Source organism: Rhineura floridana, chromosome 2 (assembly GCF_030035675.1).
Source record: "Rhineura floridana isolate rRhiFlo1 chromosome 2, rRhiFlo1.hap2, whole genome shotgun sequence".
Lineage (NCBI taxonomy): Eukaryota > Metazoa > Chordata > Lepidosauria > Squamata > Rhineuridae > Rhineura > Rhineura floridana.
The window spans coordinates 153,754,508-153,780,816 of record NC_084481.1 but is presented as its reverse complement, the minus strand read 5'-3'; the positions used below and the strand labels follow the sequence as shown (position 1 = coordinate 153,780,816).

At 42.5% G+C, this 26,309-nt stretch overlaps 2 protein-coding genes across 12 annotated transcripts in view; one reads left to right on the top strand and one right to left on the bottom strand.

Moving 5' to 3' along the window:
• TP53I11 (tumor protein p53 inducible protein 11) overlaps nucleotides 1-10,662 on the top strand; it is a 101,457-nt gene extending 90,795 nt beyond the window's left edge. For all 4 annotated transcript variants that reach the window (XM_061610839.1, XM_061610840.1, XM_061610838.1 and 1 more), the window contains exons 6-7: nucleotides 1,234-1,335; nucleotides 7,010-10,662. In XM_061610839.1, the coding sequence (XP_061466823.1) occupies nucleotides 1,234-1,335; nucleotides 7,010-7,143 (236 nt within the window). In that variant the 3' untranslated portion in view covers nucleotides 7,144-10,662. The remainder of the gene's footprint in view (nucleotides 1-1,233; nucleotides 1,336-7,009) is intronic.
• Nucleotides 10,663-12,172: 1,510 nt separating this feature from the next.
• TSPAN18 (tetraspanin 18) overlaps nucleotides 12,173-26,309 on the bottom strand; it is a 302,190-nt gene continuing 288,053 nt past the window's right edge. For all 8 annotated transcript variants that reach the window (XM_061610833.1, XM_061610831.1, XM_061610835.1 and 5 more), the window contains 4 exons: nucleotides 21,404-21,502; nucleotides 19,231-19,410; nucleotides 17,052-17,135; nucleotides 12,173-16,067 (listed from right to left, as the gene is read on the bottom strand). In XM_061610833.1, the coding sequence (XP_061466817.1) occupies nucleotides 16,020-16,067; nucleotides 17,052-17,135; nucleotides 19,231-19,410; nucleotides 21,404-21,502 (411 nt within the window). In that variant the 3' untranslated portion in view covers nucleotides 12,173-16,019. The remainder of the gene's footprint in view (nucleotides 16,068-17,051; nucleotides 17,136-19,230; nucleotides 19,411-21,403; nucleotides 21,503-26,309) is intronic.

Sequence of the window (26,309 nt, the reverse complement as noted above, 5' to 3'; positions counted from 1 at the left end):
CCCCAAACCTATATCCCAGTCCCTTTTCTGTTCCTTACATTCGTATTCAGTATAATTCCTCACATTTAGAGACACTCTGGACTTGTTTCTGTCTTATCTTTTGTTCTGGCCAATCATCTTTGGATAGCACAGCCAATCACAATCACTGCTACTGTCCCACCTCTGTCTCCACAGGTAATAACAATAAATTCTAGTAGGAGTGGCTTAGGGAGGGCAGGGATCCCCTCCAGGACCTCCATTTTGATTTTATTTCCCATAGAATAAGTGCTAGCCAATCAGGAGGAGTCCCTCAGAAATGCATTGGAAGTTCCATAGCATTAGGGCAGGACTATGAAGAGCCTTCCCAATGCTCAGAAGCATGTATCTCAATCTGAGCCAATCAGATGTATGCATTTTGCAAACTGCTTGTTGCTCTTCTGTGAGACTATTACTTTCCCCTCCTTTTGCAAGCAATACCTTAAAGCAGCAGCAACCACATTTTCTTTTCTTTTCTGTGACTAGCCAGCCTTCCAGTCTTTGAAATCAGCAATATATCTCTGTGAGTTCATTGTTAAACGTCTGGGTTCATCACTGCCATATATATATATATAGACGTTTCATTGAGAGGAGGAGGAGTGAATGATCCAAAAAGCATGTTTAGCTGGCATGATGGTGGAGGCAGAATCTGGTATCTAGGCCAGACTGGGCCCTATTTATTGTAGGGGGGAGAGACAGGAAAGAAGATTCTTGGTGGCAAACAGCCTTAAAAGTGTTTGGCTGGAATCATAATGGTGGGTGGGAATCTGGTTTCTGCATGGGCTGGAGATGAGATTCATGGTGGCACACAGAGGGCCGGGATCTTGACCATCCCAGAGTGCAGGACACGAAATAATGGGCTCAAGGTATAAGAAGCCAGATTTTGGTTGAACATCAGGAAAAACTTCCTAACTGTTGAGAGCAGTACGACAATGGAACCAATTACCTAGGGAGATGGTGGGCTCTCCAACACTGGAGGCATTCAAGAGGCAGCTGGACAGGCACATGTCAGGTATGCTTTAATTTGGATTCCTGCACTGAGTATGGGGTTGGACTTGATGACCATATAGGATCCTCCCAACTCTATGATTCTGTGATTCTGTACCTTGAGCTAATAAATATCTACAGGTTAACTTGTGAACATTTGCTTGCTTTTATCTGGCAACATTTGGCTTCACTAGATGACCCCCTCTCTCCCTCCCTCCCAATCATCCGTAGGTATCTCCCTCATAATGTGGAATGCCCTGTACACAGCTGAGAAGATAATCATCCGTTGGACCCTGTTGACAGAAGCATGCTACTTTGGAGTACAATTCTTGGGTAAACATGCCTCTTTAAAAGATAGATGGAAGCAAAGGGAGAAATGTGCCTGTCATGACACTGATACCTAGAAAAGAGAGACAGTGATACCTAGAAAAACTAAGTAATTCTGATTCTGGAATTTTTCCAGTAACATTACTCTATAGTGACTAGCTATATTTGGAAGAACTAGTAGGAAAGTAGTTCATAGAAAGTATGAAGAGAAAGTATGAAGAGATGTAAGAAAAAAGGAGCATCCTGTCACTTGTAGGGTAACTGTCACCTATGATACCCAATTCTGCTGTCCTCATTAAAACTGCATCTCTAATGCTAGCTACATTTCTCAAATGATAATCACATAATGTCCTATTTTGGTATTCCAAAATCCATTCCTGCCTCTTTCATCAGTTTGAAGCAATTAATTCTTTGGCCAATTAGGTGTATACCATGCTTTTTTCCTTATGGGAAATCATGCCTTTGACAAAACGAAAATAAAATAAATTTATGATGGAAAGCAAGGCACACCATTAATGCTGGGTAGGAAACCTTAATTTTGGAGAATGCTTTGTTTCTGGGAATAGTGGAGTGCAGCTTCCAGGTCTTGAGAGTAAAGGACCTATGCAAATGTGCCTGGCTCAGCTTAAATCTTAGATGGGAAACCTGTGGCTTTCCAGATGTTGCTGGACTACAACCAGCATAATCCCTGACTGTTGGCCATGCAGGCTGGTGCATCAATCAATGTTGAGTCCATCAACATTTGGAAGGCCACAGGCTTCCTACACCTGCCTGAAAGCCCAGAGACCCTTTCTGTATATTGAAAGTGGGAGTGGGTGCATCCTGTAGATTTTTAAAATCTCCAAGCAGTGTACAATATAAAAACAAACAATATTGTTAAAACAAAAATACAACCTAAAACCAATAAAACAGGAGCATAAAAGCACAGAAAAATAAAGCAGGCATTATGGGGATTCACTTGCCACAAAAAGTATTCTTTTTTTTGGGGGGGGAGTAGGTTGCTGCACAAGAGTGCCAAATCTATTTGAATTGTGTGACCTGAATTTGCTGGTGTGTAATTGAATCCCACCTGCAAGATAGCAACAGAGTAGAGATAACCTAAATAAGTCCCCTCCCCTCGGTGTGTATTGGATTGCATCCTTAGCTACTTGGGGTTTGCATGCCTGACTTTTAAAGAGAAAGAGATATGATGAGGGGTGGCATACTTCTTGTGTTGCTCTGTTAAGACAGCTGCTGCTGAGAACACAAACTGCAGAATACCTTTCTGTGCAATCAGTAGCTCATGTGAAGTGGGATGTTCCACTCAGCTGGGTTTTAACCCCCCGCCCCGCCCCCCTACTTGCTGTTTGACTACCAAGCTAAAGTTGAATGGAACCAAATGGACACTGCTTCACAGAAGCAACTATGTATTCATTCATTTATTATGTGATTTATATCCCACCCTTCCTCCCAGCAGGAGCCCAGGGCAGCAAACAAAAGCCCTAAAAACACTTTAAAACATCATAAAAACAGACTTTATTTATTTATTTATTTTATTTATTTATTAAATTTATATACCGCCCGACTAGCAATAGCTCTCTGGGCGGTGAACATAAAATAGCATAAAAATACAATGAATAACAAAATAATACTAAAATACAATCATCAATCCAATACAATAAACATTTTAAAAAGTAAATCAGTGTAACTTAAAATGCTTCAGAGAATAGGAAGGTTTTGACCTGGCGCCGGAAGGAGAGCAGAGTCGGCGCCAGGCGTACTTCCTCAGGGAGACTGTTCCATAGTTCGGGGGCCACCACTGAGAAGGCCCTAGATCTTGTCATCACCCTCCGGGCCTCCCTGTGAGTTGGAACCCGGAGGAGGGCCTTCATAGCAGAACGTAGTGCACGGGCCGGTTCATATCGGAAGAGGCGTTCCGCAAGGTATCGTGGTCCCGCACCGTATAAGGCTTTATAGGTTAATACCAACACTTTGAATCTAGCCCGGAAACATATTGGCAACCAGTGCAAGCTGGCCAGAACAGGTGTTATATGCTCGGACCGCTTGGTCCTTGTCAGCAATCTGGCCGCCGCATTTTGCACTCGTTGTAGCTTCCGAACTGTCTTCAAAGGTAGCCCTACGTAAAGCGCATTACAGTAATCCAAACGTGAGGTTACCAGAGCATGTACCACTGATGTAAGGTCCTCTTTACTCAAATAGGGACGTAGCTGGGCTACCAACCGAAGTTGGTAAAACGCATTCCTAACCACCGAGGCTACTTGAGCCTCAAGTGAGAGGGAAGAGTCTAAAAAGACTCCCAGACTACGAACCCGGTCCTTTAGGGGGAGTGTAACCCCGTCCAGGACAGGGTATATATCCACCATCCGATCAGAGAACCCGTCCACCAACAGCATCTCAGTCTTGTCTGGATTGAGCTTCAGTTTGTTAACTCTCATCCAGTCCATTGTCGCTGCCAGGCAACGGTTCAGCAAATCGACAGCCTCACCTGAAGAAGATGAAAAGGAGAAGTAGAGCTGCGTGTCATCAGCATACTGATGACAACGCACTCCAAAACTCCTGATGACCTCTCCCAACGGCTTCATGTAGATATTAAAAAGCAGGGGGGACAAAACTGACCCCTGCGGGACCCCATATTGGAGAGCCCGCGGTGTCGAGCAATGTTCCCCAAGCACTACCTTCTGGAGATGACCCGCCAACTAGGAGCGGAACCACTGCCAAGCAGTACCTCCAACTCCCAACTCCGCGAGCCTCTCCAGAAGGATACCATGGTCGATGGTATCAAAAGCCTCTGAGAGATCAAGGAGAATCAACAGAGTTACACTCCCTCTGTCTCTTTCCCGACATAGGTCATCGTACAGGGTGACCAAGGCTGTCTCAGTGCCAAAACCGGGCCTAAAACCCGATTGAAATGGATCTAGATAATCAGTTTCATCCAATAGCGCCTGGAGCTGGCCAGCAACCACCCGTTCCAAGACCTTGCCCAGGAATGGAACATTCACCACTGGCCTGTAGCTGTTAAAATTGTCTGGGTCCAAGGAAGGCTTTTTCAGGAGTGGTCTCACCACTGCCTCTTTCAGACAGCCCGGGACCACTCCCTCTCGTAAAGAGGCATTTATCACTTCCTTGGCCCAGCTACCTGTTCCATTCCTGCTAGTTTTTATCAGCCAGGAGGGGGAAGGATCCAGTACCGAAGTGGTTGCACGTACCTGTCCAAGCACCTTGTCCACGTCCTCGAGTTGAACCAACTGAAGCTCATCCAACAAAACAGGACAAGACTGTGTTCCGGACATCTCACTAGGATCTACTGCTATAACTTGAGAGTCTAGGTCCTGGCGGATACATGAGATCTTATTCTGGAAGTGATCGGCAAACTGATTACAGCGGGCCTCCGATGATTCCACCGTGTCCGGAGGGTTTGAATGGAGAAGCCCCCGGACAACTCGAAAGAGCTCCGCTGGGCGGCAAAGAGATGATTTAATAGTGGCAGCAAAATGATGTTTTTTAGCTGCCTTCACTGCTCCTACATAGAGCTTAGTCGAAGCACTAACCAGCGCATAATTGTATCCGTTGGGAGTTCGTCTCCATTTCCGCTCAAGCCGCCTCCTATCTTGCTTCATCGCTCTCAGCTCCGGAGTATACCATGGAGCTGTATGAGCTCTACACAGGAGAGGGCGTGCAGGAGCGATCGTGTTTACAGCCCGGGTCATCTCCGTATTCCACAGAGCGACCAGGGCTTCAGCAGGAGCGCCAGTCCTATCAGCCGGAAAATCCCCCAGAGCCCTTTGAAAACCTTCAGGATCCATTAGTCTCCGGGGGCAGACCATTGTAATAGGTCCCCCACCCTTGCAGAGGGAAGAGGTTACTGAAAGTCTAAACTTCAGCAAGCAGTGGTCTGTCCATGACAAAGGGAGTATTGTAAAACTCCCCACATCCAGATCACTTTCCCCATGCTCAGTAGCAAAAACAAGGTCTAGAGTGTGCCCCGATACATGTGTTGGACCACTAACATATTGAGATAGCCCCATGGCTGTCATGGAAGCCATGAAGTCCTGAGCCGCGCCAGACAAAGTGGTCTCGGCATGAATGTTGAAATCCCCCAGTACTATTAGTCTGGGGGACCTCAACAATATATCTGAGACCACTTCCGCCAGCTCAGTTAGGGAAGCCATTGGGCAGCAAGGTGGGCGGTACACCAAAAGGATTCCCAGCCTGTCCCTCTGGCCCAACACAAGGTGCAAACACTCCAGGCCAGTAATTGAATGAACATGGTGCTTGGTGAGTGAGATGGAACTCTTATAGATGACAGCAACCCCACCTCCCCGACCCTCAGATCTACCATGATGCTGAATCAAGTACCCCGGTGGGCAGAGCTGAGAGAGACCAACTCCTCCCTGCTCACCCACCCAGGTCTCGGTTATACATGCCAGATCAGCTGCCTCATCCACAATCAGATCATGGACAAGGGAGGTTTTATTTTGTACCGATCTGGCATTTAATAACAGCAACTGGAGATCTGAGAGTTGGCTGATAGGACTACCAACGACCTTGCGGGTGTGGGAAGGACCGGAACAAGGCACAGCCACAACATGTCTGGACTGCATTCCCCTTACCTGGCACATCCTTCTCACAGCACCATACCTTCCTTTGCCCGTCACTACGGTAATTGGGGCCCCCTCAAGTCTCCCCGCCTGATGGATAAAACTCTCTCTGAAGCACATAATACAACTAAAATATACAACAATTAAACATATAAAAACAGCCATATATACAGCCATATATACAGCATATAAACATACACACTCACTCAGACATACATTCATATAATCAGGCACCCATTCATCTCAAATTGCATCAACACACCAACAAAAAAGAAAAAGAAAAAAAGAAAAAGAAAAAGAAAAGAAAGCAGCAGTAGCAGCAAGAGCAGCAGCCTCTTCTTCCCTTGGGCGATGGTTTCTTCCTCCTGCAGGCACTGGGTCTCCCAGGCCACCTCAGCCAGCCGGCTTATGTATCCCTCCAAAGAGGGACAGGTGGTAAGAATCAAGTCCTGGTCCTGCCAGGCAGAAGTCCCTCTGGGAAGGGTGGTGGAGGTGGTGGTCCCACGGCAGCAGCGGCAGCAGCAGCAAGAGCAGCAAGAGCAGCAGCCTCTCCTTCCCTTGGGCGATGGTTTCTTTCCTCCTACAGGCACTGGGTCTTTAAAATACATTTACGCAAAACAACTTTAAAAACATTTTTTTAAAAAGCTTTGAAGACATCTTTAAAAAAAAGGTTAAAAAACATATTGTAAAAAAAAGGTTTAAAAACATATTAAAAAGCAATTCCAACACAGATGCAGACTGGGATAAGGTCTCTACTTAAAAGGCTTGTTGAAAGAGGAAAGTCTTCAACAGGTGCCGAAAAGATAACAGAGATGGCGCCTGCCTAATATTTAAGGGGAGGGAATTCCACAGGGTAGGTGCCACCACACTAAAGGTCAGTTTCCTATGTTGTGCAGAATGGACCTCCTGATAAGATGGCATCTACCTGGAGAAACTCTGGCCTACACTATTCAGGTTCTGTAAGATAAGGCATGAAGTGAACTTTTTCTGTGTTCTCAAGGGGAGCTCTAGAAGGCAAGAAACAGTTTTGAAAATGTGTCTATTTTGCTTCCAACCTGCCTTTTCCCTCCTCTGTCTTTCAGTTACCAGCATCACCCTGGTTGAAAGTGGCCGGGTAGCTATGGGAGCCACACTCCTCCTCATCAGTCGGGTCGTCTTTGTACTTATCAGCATTTATTATTATTACCAAGTTGGACGCAGACCCAAGAAAGTCTAATCTTCAAGACTTCTGAGGGCAGAGAGGGGCTTGTCATAATTCTTGCATTCCTTTTCTTCATTTTGTGGGTGTTTTTCTTTTTTTCTTAAAAACAGACTTCCTTACGTCATGCATTGATGATGTATGAAATAAATCCAGTGCTGGTGTCACTGCCACATTGGATGTGGAAGAGGAGAGGTCAAAGCCAAGGTGTCTGGGTGGAGAGGCTGAGAAAATGGAGTGCAGAGATGAGAAAGGCAAGTCAGAGTCGCGAGGGCAAGATTAGTTAGCTAGACTGTAAAACACGATCAAAGTTTACACACTTACGGAAACAGAGCAGCATATCAAAACTATATTCAAAGGGCAAAGACTGTGAAATAAGCCCTGTGAACAGGCGACTAACTGGGAATCTTCTTTCTACAATTGGCTGTCTGCTTCTGGGGCTTTTGACAGCAGTCCACGTGCTGAATTGTGTGCTGGGATCTTGCCTTATATAGAGGCACAGGCAGTGATAGCCCCAAGGCTATATTTTGCTCAACATCTCGTCAATACTCTTAAGAGATACCTTAGGCATTGATGTCACCACCATATGCACAACTATTGATTTTTTAAAAAAATGAGCATTAGCCACATTAATTTAAAGAAACGATTCCATTGAAAATATCTGAATTGGCTAATGTTGCTAGGTGGGCCTCTTTGTTTCTTGGCGTGCCTTGCCGCCCCTCCCAGCCCCACTAGCGATCTTCCTGTTGGTTTATTCTGTTGGTCTTTTCAGTTCTAGGCATTACAAAAATGCTTTCAGATTATTCCAGATACAGTATTTTGGAAAGGGAAAAGGGGAGGAACCAATAAATAAACTGTACGTTCACACAATCACTTGTTTACAACACCAGCACTAGGTAATACACTTGAGCAGGAGTAGGCAACTTGTGGCCCACCAGATGTTGTTGAGATTCTGGCTCCCGTCAGCCTCAGCCAGCATAGCCTATAGTTTGGGATAATGGGAGTTGTAGTCCAGCCTCAACTGGAAGGCCAGAAGTTAGCATCCCTGCATTATAATTGTGATTTAATTGCTGCTAGGTGTTGAGTCTTTTAAATGGAAAATGTTATACCTCTGTGGGAACAGGTTTATAAATGCCTATCCAAGAAAACAGCAAGAAAAGGACACCATAAAAATTGTCATATGAACTCCGTAGACCTAATTCAATGCATATGATGAAATGTGTGATTTTAGTATATCTTTAAAGCCCCTTGGGGTTTTTTTTGGGGGGGGGGTTCCATCCATGAAATGGATTCTTGAAATTAGGAGAGCAGGAAGGTATGTACATTTGATACCTATGGTCACTTGCGATGTGTGGTGGTAGTTACCCATTAAGGATTGCATCGTGTTGGGTGTATTGAACTGCTTTTTCCGATTGTGAATTGTGGATCTGAATCTGTGCCCCGAAGGCTGTTTGTATATGCGTTGCCCCCTTTGCATAAGAAAGAGGCTGGCATAGGGCCACAAAATCCCCTGAATTCTTCAGCTATGTTAGGGAGCTTAAGCAAAAGTTCTGTGATCTAAGATAGCCTCTGTAACGTTTGCCAGTTGTGACAACCCAAATATTTGAGGTATTCTGACTGTTGGCATTTATTTTTTAACCAAAAAATCAAGATTAGTATATGAGTAAATTTCATTGACATCTTCTGCCTCAAACACAATGATGTTAGAAAGGCTAGTATAGTTTTGATGTAGAAGGCTGTTGCTCTCAATGTACCAGTGAATCTTTCCAAAACTACTATTATGTTCAATAGCCAAACAGACCAAAGTTTGAAATTTCTCCTTCTCTTCCCCCTCACCCCCAGTGGGAATCTCTGTAGATAATTTCAAATGTAAGTGGGAGGTATTTACTAAACTCCTACAGACCAGAAACTTAGAGCAGAGTAAGCTTTCTATGTATTACTTTGGGCTCTACTCTAGCATTTCCCCCTTTTTAGCTTTTGATAAATGCAATGAAGTTTCAGATCTTTGTCCTCCCTTTAATATACACCTTACAGTACTCTTTGTTCTTTTTGTACTCTCCTTGAACTGAGACTGGTGGAATTTTATATTTGATGTGGATTTCAAGATTATGTGCCAAGGCAGATCTGCTGAGATGGACCAACTGTTTCGGAGTGGATGCAACAAATCTGGAATAGGTGCATTTGTTTCTACATTTGTGCCAGAATTGCAGTTCTTACATGGGAACACGTGTTTTACCTTTTAAGACTGAGACCACATCCTTACATCTTCAGCAACAAGAAAAATGTATTTGGAAAGTCACAGGAACCCTTCATGGACTGTTGGTAACATGCATTGGCTTTTGCCTGCAGTGGTCTCCCAAAGACCACCTTTACCTCCTTTAGGCATCAAACGTCTGCATGAACTTGGGCTACAGTGTGTGTTGCACTTACAGGCCACACAAAGATCAAGCATCAAGTGGGTTCTCAAAATTATTTGAACTGATGATCAATGTTGGTGATTCAAGTGTAGACTAAAATCCAAGGGTAGTGCCTAGTAGTCCAGTGTAAGGTTAAACTCCTCCATGTGAGCATTTTTGTTACTGCTATTTTAAAGTGTTGCTCTCAGTTCTTTGGTCTATGGAAAAGATGGTCTGTGTGTACATTATGTGAAATAAGTATGGTTTTCAGCAGTTACTGTCTGGCTTTGAGCATAGGAGGGGCTGGGGCTGGGCCATGCCAGTTTTTGAGTTGCTTTCACCTGGTGGCCACACTCATAAGCTGAGCTTTGGGGATTGGGAGAAGGAACAATTCCTTTTAAATCACAACTTTAACTTTTTTTTTGTCCTACTTCGACTAGCATTTTAAAAATCAAAAGCAGCAATAAAGTCACATCTGTTTTCATTTGACCAAAATTCACCTTGAGAGAGTCAACAAGTCACACAGATATTGGTTACCTGTCCTTGTAACAGGGCTACTACCAAGGCTTTCTTGGGCTTGTTTCTGTATCAGTGACAGCAGAAGGCATGGGATGCATTTAATACAGAATAGAAGAGGCCATCATTCAGTGGTGTAGAGCACATACATATTTGCATATGTGAGGCCTTATTAAAACGAAGATGCCCCAATGTTAAAAGATTGCCTGTAACAGCAGTGCTAGGAGAGGCCTGTCTGAGACTGGGGCAGCTGCTGCCATTCAAGGCAGGCAGTACCAGAATAGAGGACATTAAGGTGCTCCTTATATCCCATGCCTGAGTAATGATGGCTTCAAAGTAGCCTTGCTATATGAGAAACCTTAGCAGTTTGGGGATTGCTTTGCCCACTTTTCTCTGAAATCAAGGAGATGGACAATTGTATTAAGGAAGAGGGCAGTGTGTCCTATGAAAAGCAACAGGTTTCCATGAAGGCATGCGATGGAATGCTCTAAACTGCTGTACTCACCTGTCAGCAGGTGTATGCCTAAACTGTGTGCCAGAGCACAAGAGTCAAATGTTGTTTGTAAATAAAGGTAGCTATATCCTTCACACCTGCATGGAAATTAAATGCAATACTTTAATGGTAGTTGATTAGATGTGTAATCGTCTTGGTTATCAAAGTGCAGAAGCCTCCTGAGGCATCTTACAAAAGGTAAAGAGCTCCATATACATAGCAGGAACATTATGCTTCCCAACAATTACAAGACAATCCATTTGCAATGCTTCCTGACCAGAGGAAAGGACATGGCTCTGTGCTAAGAACATAATCTTTGCATGTAGAATATCCTAGATTCAATCCCTAGCATCTCCAGGTAAGGCTGGGAGAAGCTCCTGCAATGGCTTTAGCAGTTCATGGGTTATTTGTTGAGGCAGCAGGTGTGGTGAAGGAGCCTAGCAAGCGCCTCTTTGTTTACAAAATGAATCATATTCTTGAACAGCTGCTGGTTGTGGTCAAATCTGGAATTTGTAAATTGAAGTCTTTATAAGTGAAAAGGTTTCCTTACAGAGCGTTTGTAAACTGTGTGTACTTTTCTGGTGAGATCTGCAACCTTTAGAATAGAAGGGTATTTGTGGTGTGCTTGACCATTTAAAACATGAAGGGATAAAACATTGCTACGAGGACAAGTGTCTAGGTCTGTCTCTCGAGTGAACCCCCAAAGGCCCGATTAGTGGTGAGAACATTGCCGCTGTGGTGTCAACAGCTGCTTTTAGCTTAGACATTTGTGTTATAAATATTTATCCACTGCTGGACAACTTTATTCAATCATTTGTTCTGAAGGCTCTATGTGGGTAGATTCTCTACTATTTTAATTACAACAAATGTGCCTAAACTAACTAAAGATAACCCCCCTCCCAAATAGAGCAGACCTTACAAAGCTCCCAGAAAGATGATCTAGCTTTAAACAGGCCTCCAAAGAAGTTTAGTAACTGGTGTAGCTTCTATGTATACTGTTATCATTTGGGCTAGAGCCACATGATATAGCCAAGAGTTTATATTCAGCCTTACTCTGATATATATAGAATCATAGAAGGGGCCTATAGGAATCCAACTTAAAGCATATATGAGAGCATAGATGCAATTGCCTGCTTATAAACCCACAATATTTTACTTTTTCAGGCTTATAGAGCTTATGGGATGTTCACATATCTTCCCGTTAGTCATTAATTCATCCTAGACTTTTGCAGGCATTTCCCTGTCACTTTTCATACTGCAAGAAGTCAATTTTTTAAAAGTGGATTTGTTGCACTAGGGTGACAGAGTGCTTAGGCTTGCACAATTAAAGTGGATTAAAGTTGAGTATGTGCTTGAATCCCTCTTGCAAAATACTCCTTCCCACTGTGCTATACCAGCCATACTGACAGTCTAGAGCCACTCTTAAAATGAACAAGGTTTTCCAAAAGTCAACAAGGGTTTGGGAAAATGTTTGTATTTTTCATGATTAAGTTTATCAATCCAAAGAAGATTCTAGGTAGAACTTGTTTTCTATGTTTTGGCTTTGAGAAAAGTCATTTATGTTCCCTTACTACTATGAAAACGGTACTTCAGGTTTTTAAAAAACAACACATGAACTACAAAAAGTAGAGCCATTTCAGTATCATAGTGTTTTTATTTTTGTCTTTATTTTTTTTTAAGAAATGCACATAGAAACTGTGCAGAATGCGTCAGCATAGTGTTCTGTTTTATGTTACAAAAACCCTTTCAATATAAAAAGCATTACAATAGGGAATACAAGTTAAATTAGCTCTAATTTTCTAATAAAAGGAACATTTAAAATAGATTTCAACATTTACTTCAAGTGCCATATTTTTCAGGCCCTTGCAACAGTGACAACAGACAGTGGCAGGAGACTGGGTGGATCTGGGTTCACAAAAACAGAATATAGACACGAAGTCAGAGTGATGCTTCCCCCCCCCAAAGTTTCATTTAAAAGCATGGCAGCTGTGCAAGACCTCAGCAGCTCACATTTATTTCAGTGGTATTTCTGCTCAAGAGCTTTATGCTGGCGTGTATCCCTTCCCTCTAAAATGCCTGGATGGATCCGGTCAGTGCTGGTCTCTGTTTCTACAATACAGTAGGGCCCCGCTCATACGGCGGGTTCCGTTCCGGACCACTGCTGTAAAGCCAAATCTGCTGTAAAGCGGAACGCATTGATTAACATTGACAAAAATGGTGCCCGGCGCCCGAAAAATGCCGTAAAACTGGAACAAGCGCTGTAGGAGCGGGGCCTTTCTGCAATTGACAACCACTGTATCGGTGGAACTCTGTAAAGCGGAGTGCCACAAAGTGGGGCCCTACTGTACTAGAAAACAACCCAGAGCTAATCTTTCTGTTTCTTGGAAGGTTTAAATAGGAACATAAATTGCTTCCATGCTTTAACTTCTACATATTCAGGATTGCAGCCCGATACCCCAATCTTAAACTCAGGAAGTTGTAGTGGCGTTAAGGTGCTTCCTGTTTGGGATTAGGGTATGAGAGCTCATTTGCACAGTGCAGCCCAAGTAGCAAGTAAACCAGCAAGAGGCATTGGAGTGTTAAAATAAACCAGATAAAGAATTGATCTTCTTACACCATGAAAGTGCAAATGGAGTATTTTTGTTTGAAGTCTAATGGCTAAGAAAATGTTAAGCAACGCATCCCTTGCCTCTCCCCTCAAACGGTTCTTTCTCAATGTTAGTGGGGCTTTGCAGTTGTCCACAAATGCCAACATTTTTACTTTCACTTTTGACAGGGCCTGCTGAAGCACTAGATTACTTAGTTGCAGGCAGTTTCAGCCAGAATTCTGTGAAATGATTCATGTCTTTTTCAAAAGAAGCAAGGCAGACAAGACAGACGGATGGGTGCAACAAGACAGTAGAAACTGGATAAAACAGATATGAGAAACCAAATAGGAAAGAGAGAGAAAATGTCTGCTATGCAAGGGAGTACAGAGGCCATCGGAACTGAGATTTTGAAACAGCAAGATGATGCGAGGAACTTAAACTAGTTGTAAGCCCTCTGCAGGTGGTCTTAAGCTCATTCTGCAGCTAGGATGTGGTGCTGCTCATGCTGCCCCCTCCATCCCAACCTTCTTTCCTTGTTGAACAGGAAAGCCTGGAGGCGACTAAGCATGCTCAGCTGATCACGCTTCCAGCCCTCCCTGTGACTGGGATCCCTGACTACATCCAGGTTTAGATGGCAGGGAGGACTGCAAGTGTAATTACCCAAACATGCTTACAATCTCTCCTTTAGACCTGAGTAAGCAGTTCAGGCATGGGGCCAGCCCACATGGTACCATACTCTTTCCCTAAGCTGGATACTTGAGGAAGGCTATATAATATAGTTTGCGCTTTGTCCCCACTTTAATTTTCAGAGGAGACAAAGCCTTAAAGGATATTTGGGTAGCTGCTGCCAGTTGGAGCAGACAATACTGGATAGATCAATAGTGTGAATCAGGACATGGCAGCTTATAAGGATTTGCTCACATAAGCCTCTGAACTGGTTCCTTCCACAAAATGCTATGGTGGGCTCTTTTAGAAAAAAAAATCCCTGTAAGCCACATTCACCTATTAGGCTTGGTTCACACATTAAACATCAGCAAATCTTTGTTTGCCATACTCGAGAGATATACTAAATCCCAACTCCCTGATGCATGTACCTTACTTTCACACACTCATATGTCACAGGTAAATTTTTATGTAATGTGGAAAGAATTCCCTGGCCAGAATAGTTTTAGAACTACATGCATTATCATTGCACATATGTAATATGTGTTGGGGGGTTTCAGTGGTGTTACACTTTGTCCATCTTCTACAACTTGCAGAAATTAACTAAATGCAAATGAAAACCATACCTTTTATAGAAGAGATTGTCAAGGATCACATTAAAAATTAGGTCAACATTTGAAATCATTCATTAGTCAGATTCATTATGGGGTTTTTTGCATGCTTCATGTGAAGTGGGCACCAACGCTTTCCCTACTGTGTTGTTTCTGACATATAACTAGTTGGTTTTCTCAAACTCTCCTGCCATGTGATATCCCCATATACTAATCTTGGTTTTTGGCAGCTGCCTACTGCTGCTTCTTGGTGCAGCATGTTACATTCCTCTGCCAGTATATGTCTCTATACACCACTTGTTCAGCATATTCCTTTCATTATGTTTCAAAAACCCATCAGGAGCTCTGGCAAGAAAGATACCCTGGGATACCCTGCACACAGTGGAACCTTCCTCAATTCTACCCCTCATCCTGGCTTATGTGTCCGTTTTCTTCAGTTGGCTTTGAGCAGCTGAATAGATAACACATACTGAACCATAGCTTGGCATCCGTTTTAAAAAAGGTGGGTAAGAGATTCTGGTCAGAAGGTATTATTTTATTCCACTCCACTTCGGTTTATCTTGAATTGTGGGAAGTGCTGAGTAAGAAGTGCTCAGAACAAAAGCAATGCCACAAGATTTACAAATGAAACTGCGCAAAGGACAACTGCAAAAGTTTCTCATTGTTTTCATTACCATTTGGGAGATTTTTCCACATAGCCGAAAGGCACACTGAGACATGAAGACAACAATCTAATCAATTGCTACAAAAGGCCAAACTAGCCAACATATTTTGCGCGTAACATGGTGACAAAACATTCAAAGCTCAAAAACAAACCAAAATATTTCTCAAGGGAGACAGCACCAACAATTATAAATGAGGACCGTTCATTTATTTTTTAAGGTGAGCGGGTCTGCAGCAGAACTGCCTTCTTCCTCTTCCCTTCTTGCAGAATACTGAAGAGAAAATCCATTGTGACAAAGAAAGGTATGCACTAAACTTCTGATTTCACCTCACTCTTCTGGATGGACTCAAAAAGGATGCCTCTTCCCCAAGTGTTCAACACAGCAGGCTCAGCCCCTTCTATAGGATTTCAGGTGAAGCAATTTATCCATTACTAGCGATTTAAGGAACGTTTGCATCTTCTTCATATTTCAAGTAATAGTTTTCTGCCCATCTTGACCAAGGACCTCTGTCACTGTCAAAACAACATTTCTTTAGTTGCTTAAAACTGACCTGACCTGTATATGTCACAATGCTTTGGCTGAGCAGTTCCCTTGGGATGCTGCATCCAGATCTTATTTATAATTAGGGGATCTTTAACTTCCTCACCAACTGATGTTTCGTAGTCAAAAGATGTGGATCCTGCACAACATCCTGCTTCACGGAGACCATCAGAACTCACTTCTTCCCTAGGCCCCTAGTGCAACCTATTGTGTGTGGCTTCTGATGAATGACTTCCCTAGGAGATGGCAATGTAGTGCACAGCACCTCAAAGTTCCAGCCCCTGAAGTACAGTCCTTTTGGTCATTCATATATTACAGTCCTTTCCCCCCACTTTGTTAACCAAAAAATAAAAGTTTATCTTCCTTTCCTTTCTTCCAAGCATGTAGTCAGAATACACTCAGCTGCTCATGGATAGAGCTTTCTACTGGATCCCCCGAAAGAGGCACATGGCAAAGATCATAGCAAACAGCTGTAAAGAAGTTAGAAATAAGACAAAACAATCAGCCACTGTTACAACAGAAAGACTTGGGCAGTCTTAGCTATGGTCTAGCTCCCAAAGCAAGCAAGCACCGCACCGCACCAAAGGGCACAAAATCAAAGGTGCTTTTGGGTGCAAAAAGAGCCCCTCACCAGGAGAATTTTTTATGTAGCAAAACGTAAGTGTGTAACACATGAAGCTAAACTGCATGGTTTGCACTTACAGCTGGAGTGCTGCTGCTTTGCTCCTTAGTCAAGCAGGGAAAGAAACCATGGAAGAGTTTGCTTCGTTTGTATCCAAATTGGTGCTCGTGGTCTTTCTCCTTCCAAACAAACCAAATTTGTTCTTGACTTCCCAATCATGATTTGTTTGGGAAATGGAGCACTGATTTGCTTGTAATGCTAAACTACTCACTCTGTTTCCCCCATCCACTAATGGAATGGGATTGCTAAACTGTGCGCACCAGCAAGTAGTTCATGCATATGAAAGTTAAAGCAAACCACAGAGCTTGGTTTAGCATTACATGCAAACACAGCCAATATCTCTTTATTCTTCTGTTGAACAATACAGCATTGGTCAATACTGCAGGCTTATAAAAAGCCTTTAAAACCTATTGAGCTGACAAATTATTGAACATATCTTAATACTTAATTGAATATATCTTTTGATTTTACAGTTTCAAATTAATAAAACTCACTGAATTCATTTAGGTGCGTATTCAGAACACGAGTGCTTCATGTCTGAGACATCTATTGCTTATGCCCAACAGCAGAGGGCAGTGCAGGATTGTGTTTTCCACCCTCAAATAAATTTTTCCACTTTGTAACTTCTATGGATTATATCAGACAGGAAGATATGGTGGAAACCTACACAAAGGCAATCTGTAATGCTTTATGGTGATCAGCATACCAAACTGTTTAGGGGTTTTATTTACAATTAAAAGCTATGCAAATTCTAAAAAACTCTTGACTATACCTCAATGGCTAACACACCAATGGCAAGAGCTCCTGCAAGGTACACGTATGTCTCAAAGGAGTTAAGTATCACAGTGTAGCAGCCCTAGGAAGAAAGAAACTGACATGAACCAAACTTCCATTCAAACCCAAGAGTGTTTCAGGGATCTTTCTGATGATGGAGTACACAGGAAGCGACAAATCTGTATTCAGCCACATCTTTAGGAAGGAGAGTTCATTAAAATGTTCAGTCTGACAGCATAGTCCTTAGGGACGCAAAGACAACATTCACACCATACATTTATTCCACTATTACTCCATTTTAACCAGTCATGTCTTCCCCCAAAGAATCGTGGGAAGGGTAGTTTGTGAAGGGTGCTGAGAGTTGTTACTTCTATTCTCACAGAGCTGCAATTCCCAGGACTCTGGGAATTGTACCTCTGTGAGAGGATTAGGGGTCTCCTAACAACTCTCAGCATCCTTCACAAATTAAACTTCCCAGGATTCTTTGGGGGAAGCCATGACTGTTTAAAATGGAATAATAGCGGAATAAATGTATGGGGTGAATGTGGCCAAAGTTGAACAGCTAAGCAGTGACAGAAATAATACTAGAGATCTCTTTGTCCTACAGGATGGATAGATATGTAGACAGATAGGTAAACACACTGCACTGAAAAGGAAAAGAGTTCAGAAGTTGATTTAAATTTTCTTTTTCAACCCATATCAGGAGATGCAAGTTCTTGAATTCTAGAATAAATAAACTCTTGAATAAATACAGGCCAACTAGTACATGTTTTCTGAGGTGGTACAGTCCTTAAGTGGGATTGCAACAGTTTCACATTTTTATGACACTGAAAATCATGAAACATGCCACATTTTAAGAAGTCAAGTTTTCAAGTTCTCTCTCTGGCTTGGCAAAATCTCAAGTTTTCAAATATTTTTCAAAATCTATACCTTTAAGACCACAACTACACTTCATGCCACCATCACCGGGGCTCTGCGGAGGGGCAGACCATCACTATCCACAGCCCTACCATCTCAGCCGCAACAGTGGAACATAGGCCAGATGATTGGGCTTGGGCTATTGGGTCCAGATCAGGCATCATGCTGTTGCACAGTGGCTGTGAGACTGGATTTGGATCCAGAGGATCATGGTCCAGCTCAGTCCCACACCTTTCCTGCCTCTGTAACACCCCATTTTAGGACTTTCCATTGGCCCTTACTGGTGGGGAAACTGCCTGGGGGCTTCCTACCCATTTGCACATTCGGCAGCAGGCCAGCTCAGCCACTAAGCTGAGCAAAGTGACGACTCTGCTCAGTCCACCCACCCCCATGCTGCATGACATAAGGGAGGGGTCAGATTGCTCCGTCCACATCTACTTGCATTGGATCTAGTATTTAGTATCAATTCAGGGACTGTATAGTATCAAAATGACCCTCAGATAATACCAAATCCTCAAGCCAATGGAATTGCTTTTAGTCCTGTGGGTTGCCAAACTGTATCAACCAGCGTCTATGTTCAGGGTATGCCCTTGTCTCCCCACAGGTTTTGGCTGCAAAAGAGTATTTTGTTCACCCCACACACATCCCACATCTGCCCAGAGGACTATTCACTTTCCTCTTGTATGTTAACTGGATCACTCAGCCTTCCTTTCCTCCTGCTGTTCCTGAACAGCAGAGATTTTGCCTAGATGGCACTAGAAAGAGGGGAATATTCCTATCAACTATTGGAACAAAAAATGCTGTTCAATAAAGCTGCCTACAGCCAGCAGTGAGACTGGCCCTGCATTGAGTCATCTTTTTGCCACTTATGAAAAAATGAAACAGATTTTAATTCTGCATTTTGTATGGTTTCCAATGGTAAAAGCTGCTATAGATCCTGAGGTTTTTTCCCCTCCTGTTCTATACACATATTGTGTAGCCTTGGGAAAGTTACCATCTCTCAATCTCAATCCCTCACCTGAAAAAGGTGTGTAACTGAATTACCTTGAAGGACTACAGCAAGCATAAGATTGTTGAGCGCTTTTGTTCCACAAAGTTGCTCAGTGTTAATAAAAAAAGGACAAATGCTACATTACTTTAGGCACAAAGAAGGTCCCCCTGTTCCCCCTCAAAAGGCACTCTTAAGACAGGAGCTTGCACACACCATACCCTTCTCCTTTCAAGTACTTTATGAAGTCCTATTTCCGTGCTCCTCTTACCTGCTGATTTTGGTACATATCATTACCCTTGAGACAATCTTCTTTGCTGATGAATGCTCCATGACGAGACTGCAGCTCTCGTCGGCAACATGCTTCAGGAATTGCATTGCGTGAATACAGAAGAGGAAAATGAGGGGCAGTTTCAAAATCTTCTGGACCATTGACACCACAGCAGCCAAACTAAAAGATATGAAAGAGGATCCAATGGTTAATACTGTTTCTTTGCAGGATAGGAGGCATCACAGAGCCCTTGAAAATAACACAGAATCTCAGCAAGAGAAGATCCACAGGATTCAGTCATATTCAAATGGACTGAATATGGTAGGCTGTGTGCCTTCTGAAGGCATACAAATAATTCTGATATACAGACACATAACTAGCTCGAAAATTCCAGATTCCTCAAAAAATCTGAATGCTTTTTTTTTTTTTAAGCATTTATCTAGCCCTTAGGATTATGAGGGCAAGCTTGAAACTGTGGGTGTAACACATGGTAAAACCTTCAAAGATTGCTCAGCAGTTTCCTGTGCTCAGGCTTGAGTGCCTTGAATATCTCCTTGCTCTCCCTCATAATAAGGAAATACAAAGTAATTATACAAAATAAGCAAATGTATGCATGTGTAAAATGTGCATAATTTATACTGCATAATTCAGCCTGTCTTGGTGCAGAATGTGTGTTGCCTTGACACAGAGTGTACACAGCTCTGAATAGAAGTTATTTTGCAAATCCAATTTCAATATGACTTTTAATACAATAAAACATTTTCCAGGGAGTATAAGACAGACAGAAACAAAAACTAAGAAGCCAGCTTTAACACATAATGAAAGGGTTCCCCATTGTCATTATTAGTTTTATGGATAATGTCTAATGTGATATATCCCACAGAATAAGACATACTCTCCTGTCTGTCCAGCTCTTCCTGTAGCTGATGCTCCATTGACCTGGCCAATTGTAATGTACAGAACAACTCCCAACATAGTAATATAATAATCTCATCCTGCCATCATTCAGGGATCAACAATATTTAATTACTGTAAAATAAACTACCTTCAGTATTGCTGGATAAGCATTATGGCTAATCTTTCTGTCTTCTTAATAATGTCTGAGGGGTGCAAGACCCAGGGTTTGGTTTCTTTGGAAAGAAGGTCAGTGGAGACTGGTGTCTTTAAGAGAGATGGTTTATTTACACATATGCACAATCTGAGCTTCAGATGGAGGGGCTCTCAGCATTAACAGTCCAACAGATCTTGTTCCCCGAAGACTAAAAGACAGAAGCCTCTCCTTGGCTCCAGGATGGGGGATGCAAGGCTTCTCCCCTGAAAAGTTGCAATACCAAGAGGATGTCTCTTAGCCGCATCCCTTTGGAGATGCAGACTGACCACTCAATAAACCATTACCTCACAGGATGACTTGGCTAAACTATTAGTTTATGCAAAGGAAACTGGTTTACCCAGTTTAGCAGGTCTCTCCATTGCGGAATGTATCTCTTACAGGCACACAATCATAAGCTAGAAGGAGTCTCACGGATATCATCCAAACCCACTCCCACAATCCTATAACAATAATAAAATGCTAAAATGAAAGACACTGAAAGCAATTGTCACATCAATTGTTGAAGTGAGGACTGTTAGAAAAAGCATTTCACATACAGGAGCTACAAACATATTCACCATGATCCAGGTTGGGGAGGGGAGGGTAACCTGTGGCCAGCTAGATATTGCTGGACTAGCTCCCTTCATCCGTATTAGCCATGCTGGTTGGGGATAATGGGAGTTGGAGCCCAACAACACCTGGAGAGCCACACCCCTGAGACAGCATGGGATCAGGTTTTTGTTTGTGTAGCCCTAGCTGAATGGGAAATTGTGAATCCATACGGCTTTTGCATGCTTGATTCCCCAGTCCATCTAGCTGAGAAGGATGCACATGCGTAGAAGAAACCAGAAATACTGATGAACTGTTGGTGAGGAAATGGGGGGGGGAGAGATTCTGTCAGCCCTCTGTGTTCCCCACCAAACGGATGGGAGCCTTTACCCCTTGGTCATTGTACCCATATTTATTTATTGCATCTGTGTCTAGGTTCTTGCATGACTCCTCCCTAAAGGTTACTAGTAATAATTCATTATGGCACAATGACAATCTGCCACATAGCAATGCTCTAGGCCAGCTATTACTCACTGTGATCATGACTGAGTTCCAGGTGGAAGAGAAGACATCAGAGTCATTGTTGCCCTGATAGTGCTTCTTCAGCTCCTTTGTAAAAAACTCTCTGGTCAACTGCAACATACAGAGTGAAGCAAAATGAGAAAGCGTTCATGCCAGTACTTCAAAGTGCAGAAATACAGTGGCAAGCAGTGCTTATATGCTGCCAACACTATTAGTGCTTGAAAGATCAATCTTACTAGATATTTATTTGTTGAATTTCTTAGTCGCCTATCTGGCTGGCTATCCAGCCACTCTGGGCGACGTACAAAATAAGCATACAGATACAATAAACATTAGATAGTCTTAATATTTGTGACTGAGGTGCCTATTGATTAACTAAGCTGATGTGTGGTTTTTATCCTTCATTGCTGAGCTAGGACAGAAATGGCTATTGCGTGATGGTGGTTCAAATTCCTTTTAAGTTTACTGAACACACTCCTTCTCCAAAATATCATTGAGGGGAAAGGCTATGCTGCAGTGGTAGAGCTCATGCTTGGCATGCAAAAGGTCCTAGGTTATCTCCAGGTAGGGCTGGGAAAGACACTTGTCTGAAACTGGAGAGTTACTATAGACAATACTGAGCTAGACAGACCAATGGTTTAACTGTACAAGGCAGCTTCCTATGATCCAGGAGACGTTGGGCATCTTGTTGGATTAGGTGATAAGAACAAATTGCCTTCCTGTTTAGGAAATTGTAATACTCATTTATTTGTTTTTAATTGTTTTTTAAAAATTTAAACTGCTCTTAGAATGCCATTTTTAATGTATTATTGATGTGTTTGCCACCCTGGGTTCCTTCAGTGAAAGGATGGTATATAAACGGAATAAATAATAGTATTTAAACCTTTTGATGGGTTTTCACAAATGACCACCAAAAACAAAGCCCTCCTTGATCCTAATAAGCAAGACAGTCTGTTTCCAATATTTAGGACCTTGCACAAAGCTTTGGATTTTTGCTAGGATCCTAAATGTACAGTGCCTTGCAAAGGTAATCAGACCCCTGACCAATGCTCTCATATTACTGAATTACAAATGGTACATTGTACTTTCATTCTGTATGATACTTTATGTTGAAACTCAAAATCAATTATTGTAAGGTGACTGGTTTTATGTTGGGAATTGTTTGTAAGACACATAAAAAAACTGAAACATGTTGCTTGCATAAGTATTCAACCCATGCTGTGGAAGCTCCCAGTTTACACATATGAAAGAAATTGTCCTATCGAGGACACAATGACTTCACCACTGGCCTCCACCTGTGAACCATTAAAGTTGCTGTCATATTGTTAGGATAAAAACCCCACTGTTGAAGGATCGTTGGTCAGGCTGTGGATCTGAAGGAAAATGAAGACCAAAGACCATTCTATAGAAGTGAGAGATAAAGTCATACAGATGCGTAGGGTACAACATAATATATAAGTGTTTGGATATCCCAGTGATCAAAGGTGGATCAATAATCAGGAAGTGGAAGCTGTATCACACCACCCAGGCACTGCCAAGAAAAGGCCATCCTTCAAAACTCAGCGCTCAAACAAGGGGACTTGTGAGAGAAGCCACAGAGAGACCAACAATCACTTTGAAGGAGCTGCAGAGTTCAGTGGCTGGGAGTGGAGTAGGTGCACCAGTCAACCATATCAAGAGCTCTGCATAACACTGGCCTCTATGGGAGGGTGGCAAGAAAGAAGCCGTTACTCAAAAAGTACTATCTGAAAACACGTCTGGAGTTTGCCAGAAAGCATGAGAGTGCCCCAGCTGTGATGTGGGAAAAGGTTTTGTGGTCCGATGAGACCAAGATAGAGCTTTTTGGCTAAAACTCAAAGAGCTATGTGTGGCGCAAACCTAACACTGCCCATTTCTCAAGACACACCATCCCTACAGTAAAGTATGGTGGTGGCAGCATCATGCTGTGGGGATGCTTCTCATCAGCAGGGACTGGGCATCTTGTTAAAATCAAATGAAGAATGGATGGAGCAAAATACAGGGAAATACTGCAAATGAACCTGCTTCAGTCCACTAACAAACTGAAGCTTGGGGAAATTCACTTTTCAGCAGAACAATGATCCCAAGCACATTGGAGTGGCTCAAGAACAAAAAGGTGAATGTCCTACAGTGGCCCAATCAAAGTCCTGATCTCAATTCCATTGAGAATCTGTGGCAATCTTTGAAAATTGCAGTCCACAAGTGACATCCAACCAACCTGAACGACCTGCAGTGAATCTGCGAAGAAGAATGGGCCAAAAAACCCCTGACACTGTGTGCAAAACTGGTACATACCTACCCAAAAGATTTAAAGCTGTTATTGGAGCAAAAGGTGGCTCTACCAAATATTAATAGGGAGTTTGAATACTTATGCAAGGAATATGTTTCAGTTTTTTATGTTTCTTACAAACATTTCCCAACATAAAACCAATATCACCTTACAATAATTGATTTTGAGCTTCAGTGTTTCAGAATAAAATATCATACAGAACGAGATTACAACGTACCATTTGTAATTCAGTAACATGAGAGCATTGGTCAGGGGTCTGAGTACTTTTGCAAGGCACTGTATATCAATAAAAAACTAAGTGAATTGTATTTGTCCTGCTTTTATTTTCCATTGGAGAGGAACAGATTCTAAAGAAGTTAACATTCCCATACATTTTTTAAAATCTCACTTTCTCTGCCAAGTCTGAATTAGCCAACAACATTCAAGCAGGTCTGACTGGCTTTTTCTGTATGTAGCACATAATGTTTTGGTTTTAAATTGCTGACCTGGTTTCTTAGGTGGTTGTTTTTTATATTGTTATGCAAGATTTAACTAAAAATATAAATGTACTGCCTTCAAGTCGATTCCGACTTATGGCAACCCTATGAATAGGGTTTTCATGAGGATGAGAGGCAGTGACTGGCCCAAGGTCACCCAGCAAGCTTCATGGCTATGTGGGGATTCGAACCCAGGTCTCGCAGGCTGTAGTCCAACACCTTAACCACTACACCACATTGGCTCTCTTAAGATTTAACTACATTTACTAATTAAATAAAAATATTTCAAAACAATTAAGGATATTTTGAATTCCTACAAATCTATAGATGATAAACCTGACAATCCTCTAGAATGCTTGTGTCTGGGGCCCAGATCAGGCCATTTTCCTACTCAAAAGGCTGAGAGTACACTGAGCTGAATCTGAATCAAAGTGATGGGAGTTTGCCCAAAACTGTTTCTCATAAGGGTGCCCTCTGTAGCTACTGCTAGAACAATCTTTCTAGATCCCTCTTAGTCATGTCAGAAGGATAACAGAACACATTTTAACAAGACTGGTGAAAAAAGCCCCCACATCACCTGTTTCTATAGCATGTATGTAAACCAAATAGTGATAAACAGAATGAACACCAACAGCAGAGTTAACGACTCCTCAGTAATTCAATATATGCTGCAAACACACAGGGGGCTATTTTACTTTTTATATGGTCTGCCCTGGAGCTTTATTACTAAAATTATTGGAAATTCGGCAGACCTCATAGGATTTGCAGAGCTCTTTATTGAAGCTACATCGTGAACAGCTTCAATATGAAGAGGCCACGTTACCTTCAAATGGAAATGCTTATTAGTTAGACCGGATGGAGCTTCTCCCTGAAGAAATATGCCAGTGCCATCGGGGACCTCCGGGTTAGGAGGTGCCCCTGCATGTGCTCAAGCATTTGCATTTCCCTTCCCTTCTTTTGCATCGTTTACCCACACGGGCTCCCATCCTGTGGAGACAGCCGCCCAGACTTTTTATTGATGCTTGTCTGTTTCCTAAGCACAGACTTTGAAACTAATATCACAGTTGGTAACAGTCCCAATTGGCTTCCTTTGACCAGTACTGGAACAAAAGAGTCATTTGAATATAAAGTGAAACCTTTATTTTGACAGTCACGATCCCAAAGGAAATGTTTGAGATTTGTGTTTGTGATTTTTATGAGATTTGACCGAAAACAAAGCCCAGAGCTGGGATTGTGTTTATTTGCCAGAAAAAGAACTCATTCCCTTTCATCAGTATAACATTTTACTTTGTTCCAAATATCTGGACAAAGGTGGGAGGGAGATGGGGAAGAGAGTTAGTAACAAAAGTCATACAGCTCATTGTCAGCTTATAAAGAAATAAAAACATTAAAGAAGTCTAAAAATAGGTACTACTGACCAAGCGTGTTTCTCTCTTTTATTACAGGTGGGTGTTAGGCTAAGATGGCCTCTCTAGGTGCTACCCTCCAGGCACAAACTACTTGGCTAAACAGCTGTAGTATTTTATAGTGATGTTGAACCTCATGATCACCTAAGTCAGCATACAAATGTGCATATACTTGTAATGCACACTTTTATTTCAAATTGGGCCCCTTCCAGATTGGAATACAAGCTGAGCTGGAGAAGCACTACTCAGGGGCAGAGGAGAAAATAGGGACAGGTGGATCCTCCTCCCACCTGTTTCGGATGGTTGCTGCAGCAGCAGGGGAGAACCCTTTCTCCACACCCTCTCATTTGCTCTCCCCCACCCCTTGTGCTTGGAATATCATAGAGGGAAGGAAGATGTTGGGGCTGCAAGAAGAGAGGAGAGAGTTTTCTTTCCCAGCCAACTGCTGTTAGAGATTAGCAGCTGCCACTGCCAGCTATGTGGAATGAGGCTCAGGTATGACAACTACAAGTTCAGGTACATTTAGTACTGCCAAGAAAAAAGGCTTATCTGAGCTGAGCCCAGGACTAGTATGTTGCCTTTAGAGGTTAAATTATTCTTGCAGACAACAGAAGTCTTCACTGACATTTAGGCAAAGTGAGGAACACATAAAAGAAAATCAAGGAGTGCCAAAGCTCAGGCTAGTGATTCCAATTTTAAGCTAACTGGATAATCACAGCCGGGAGAAG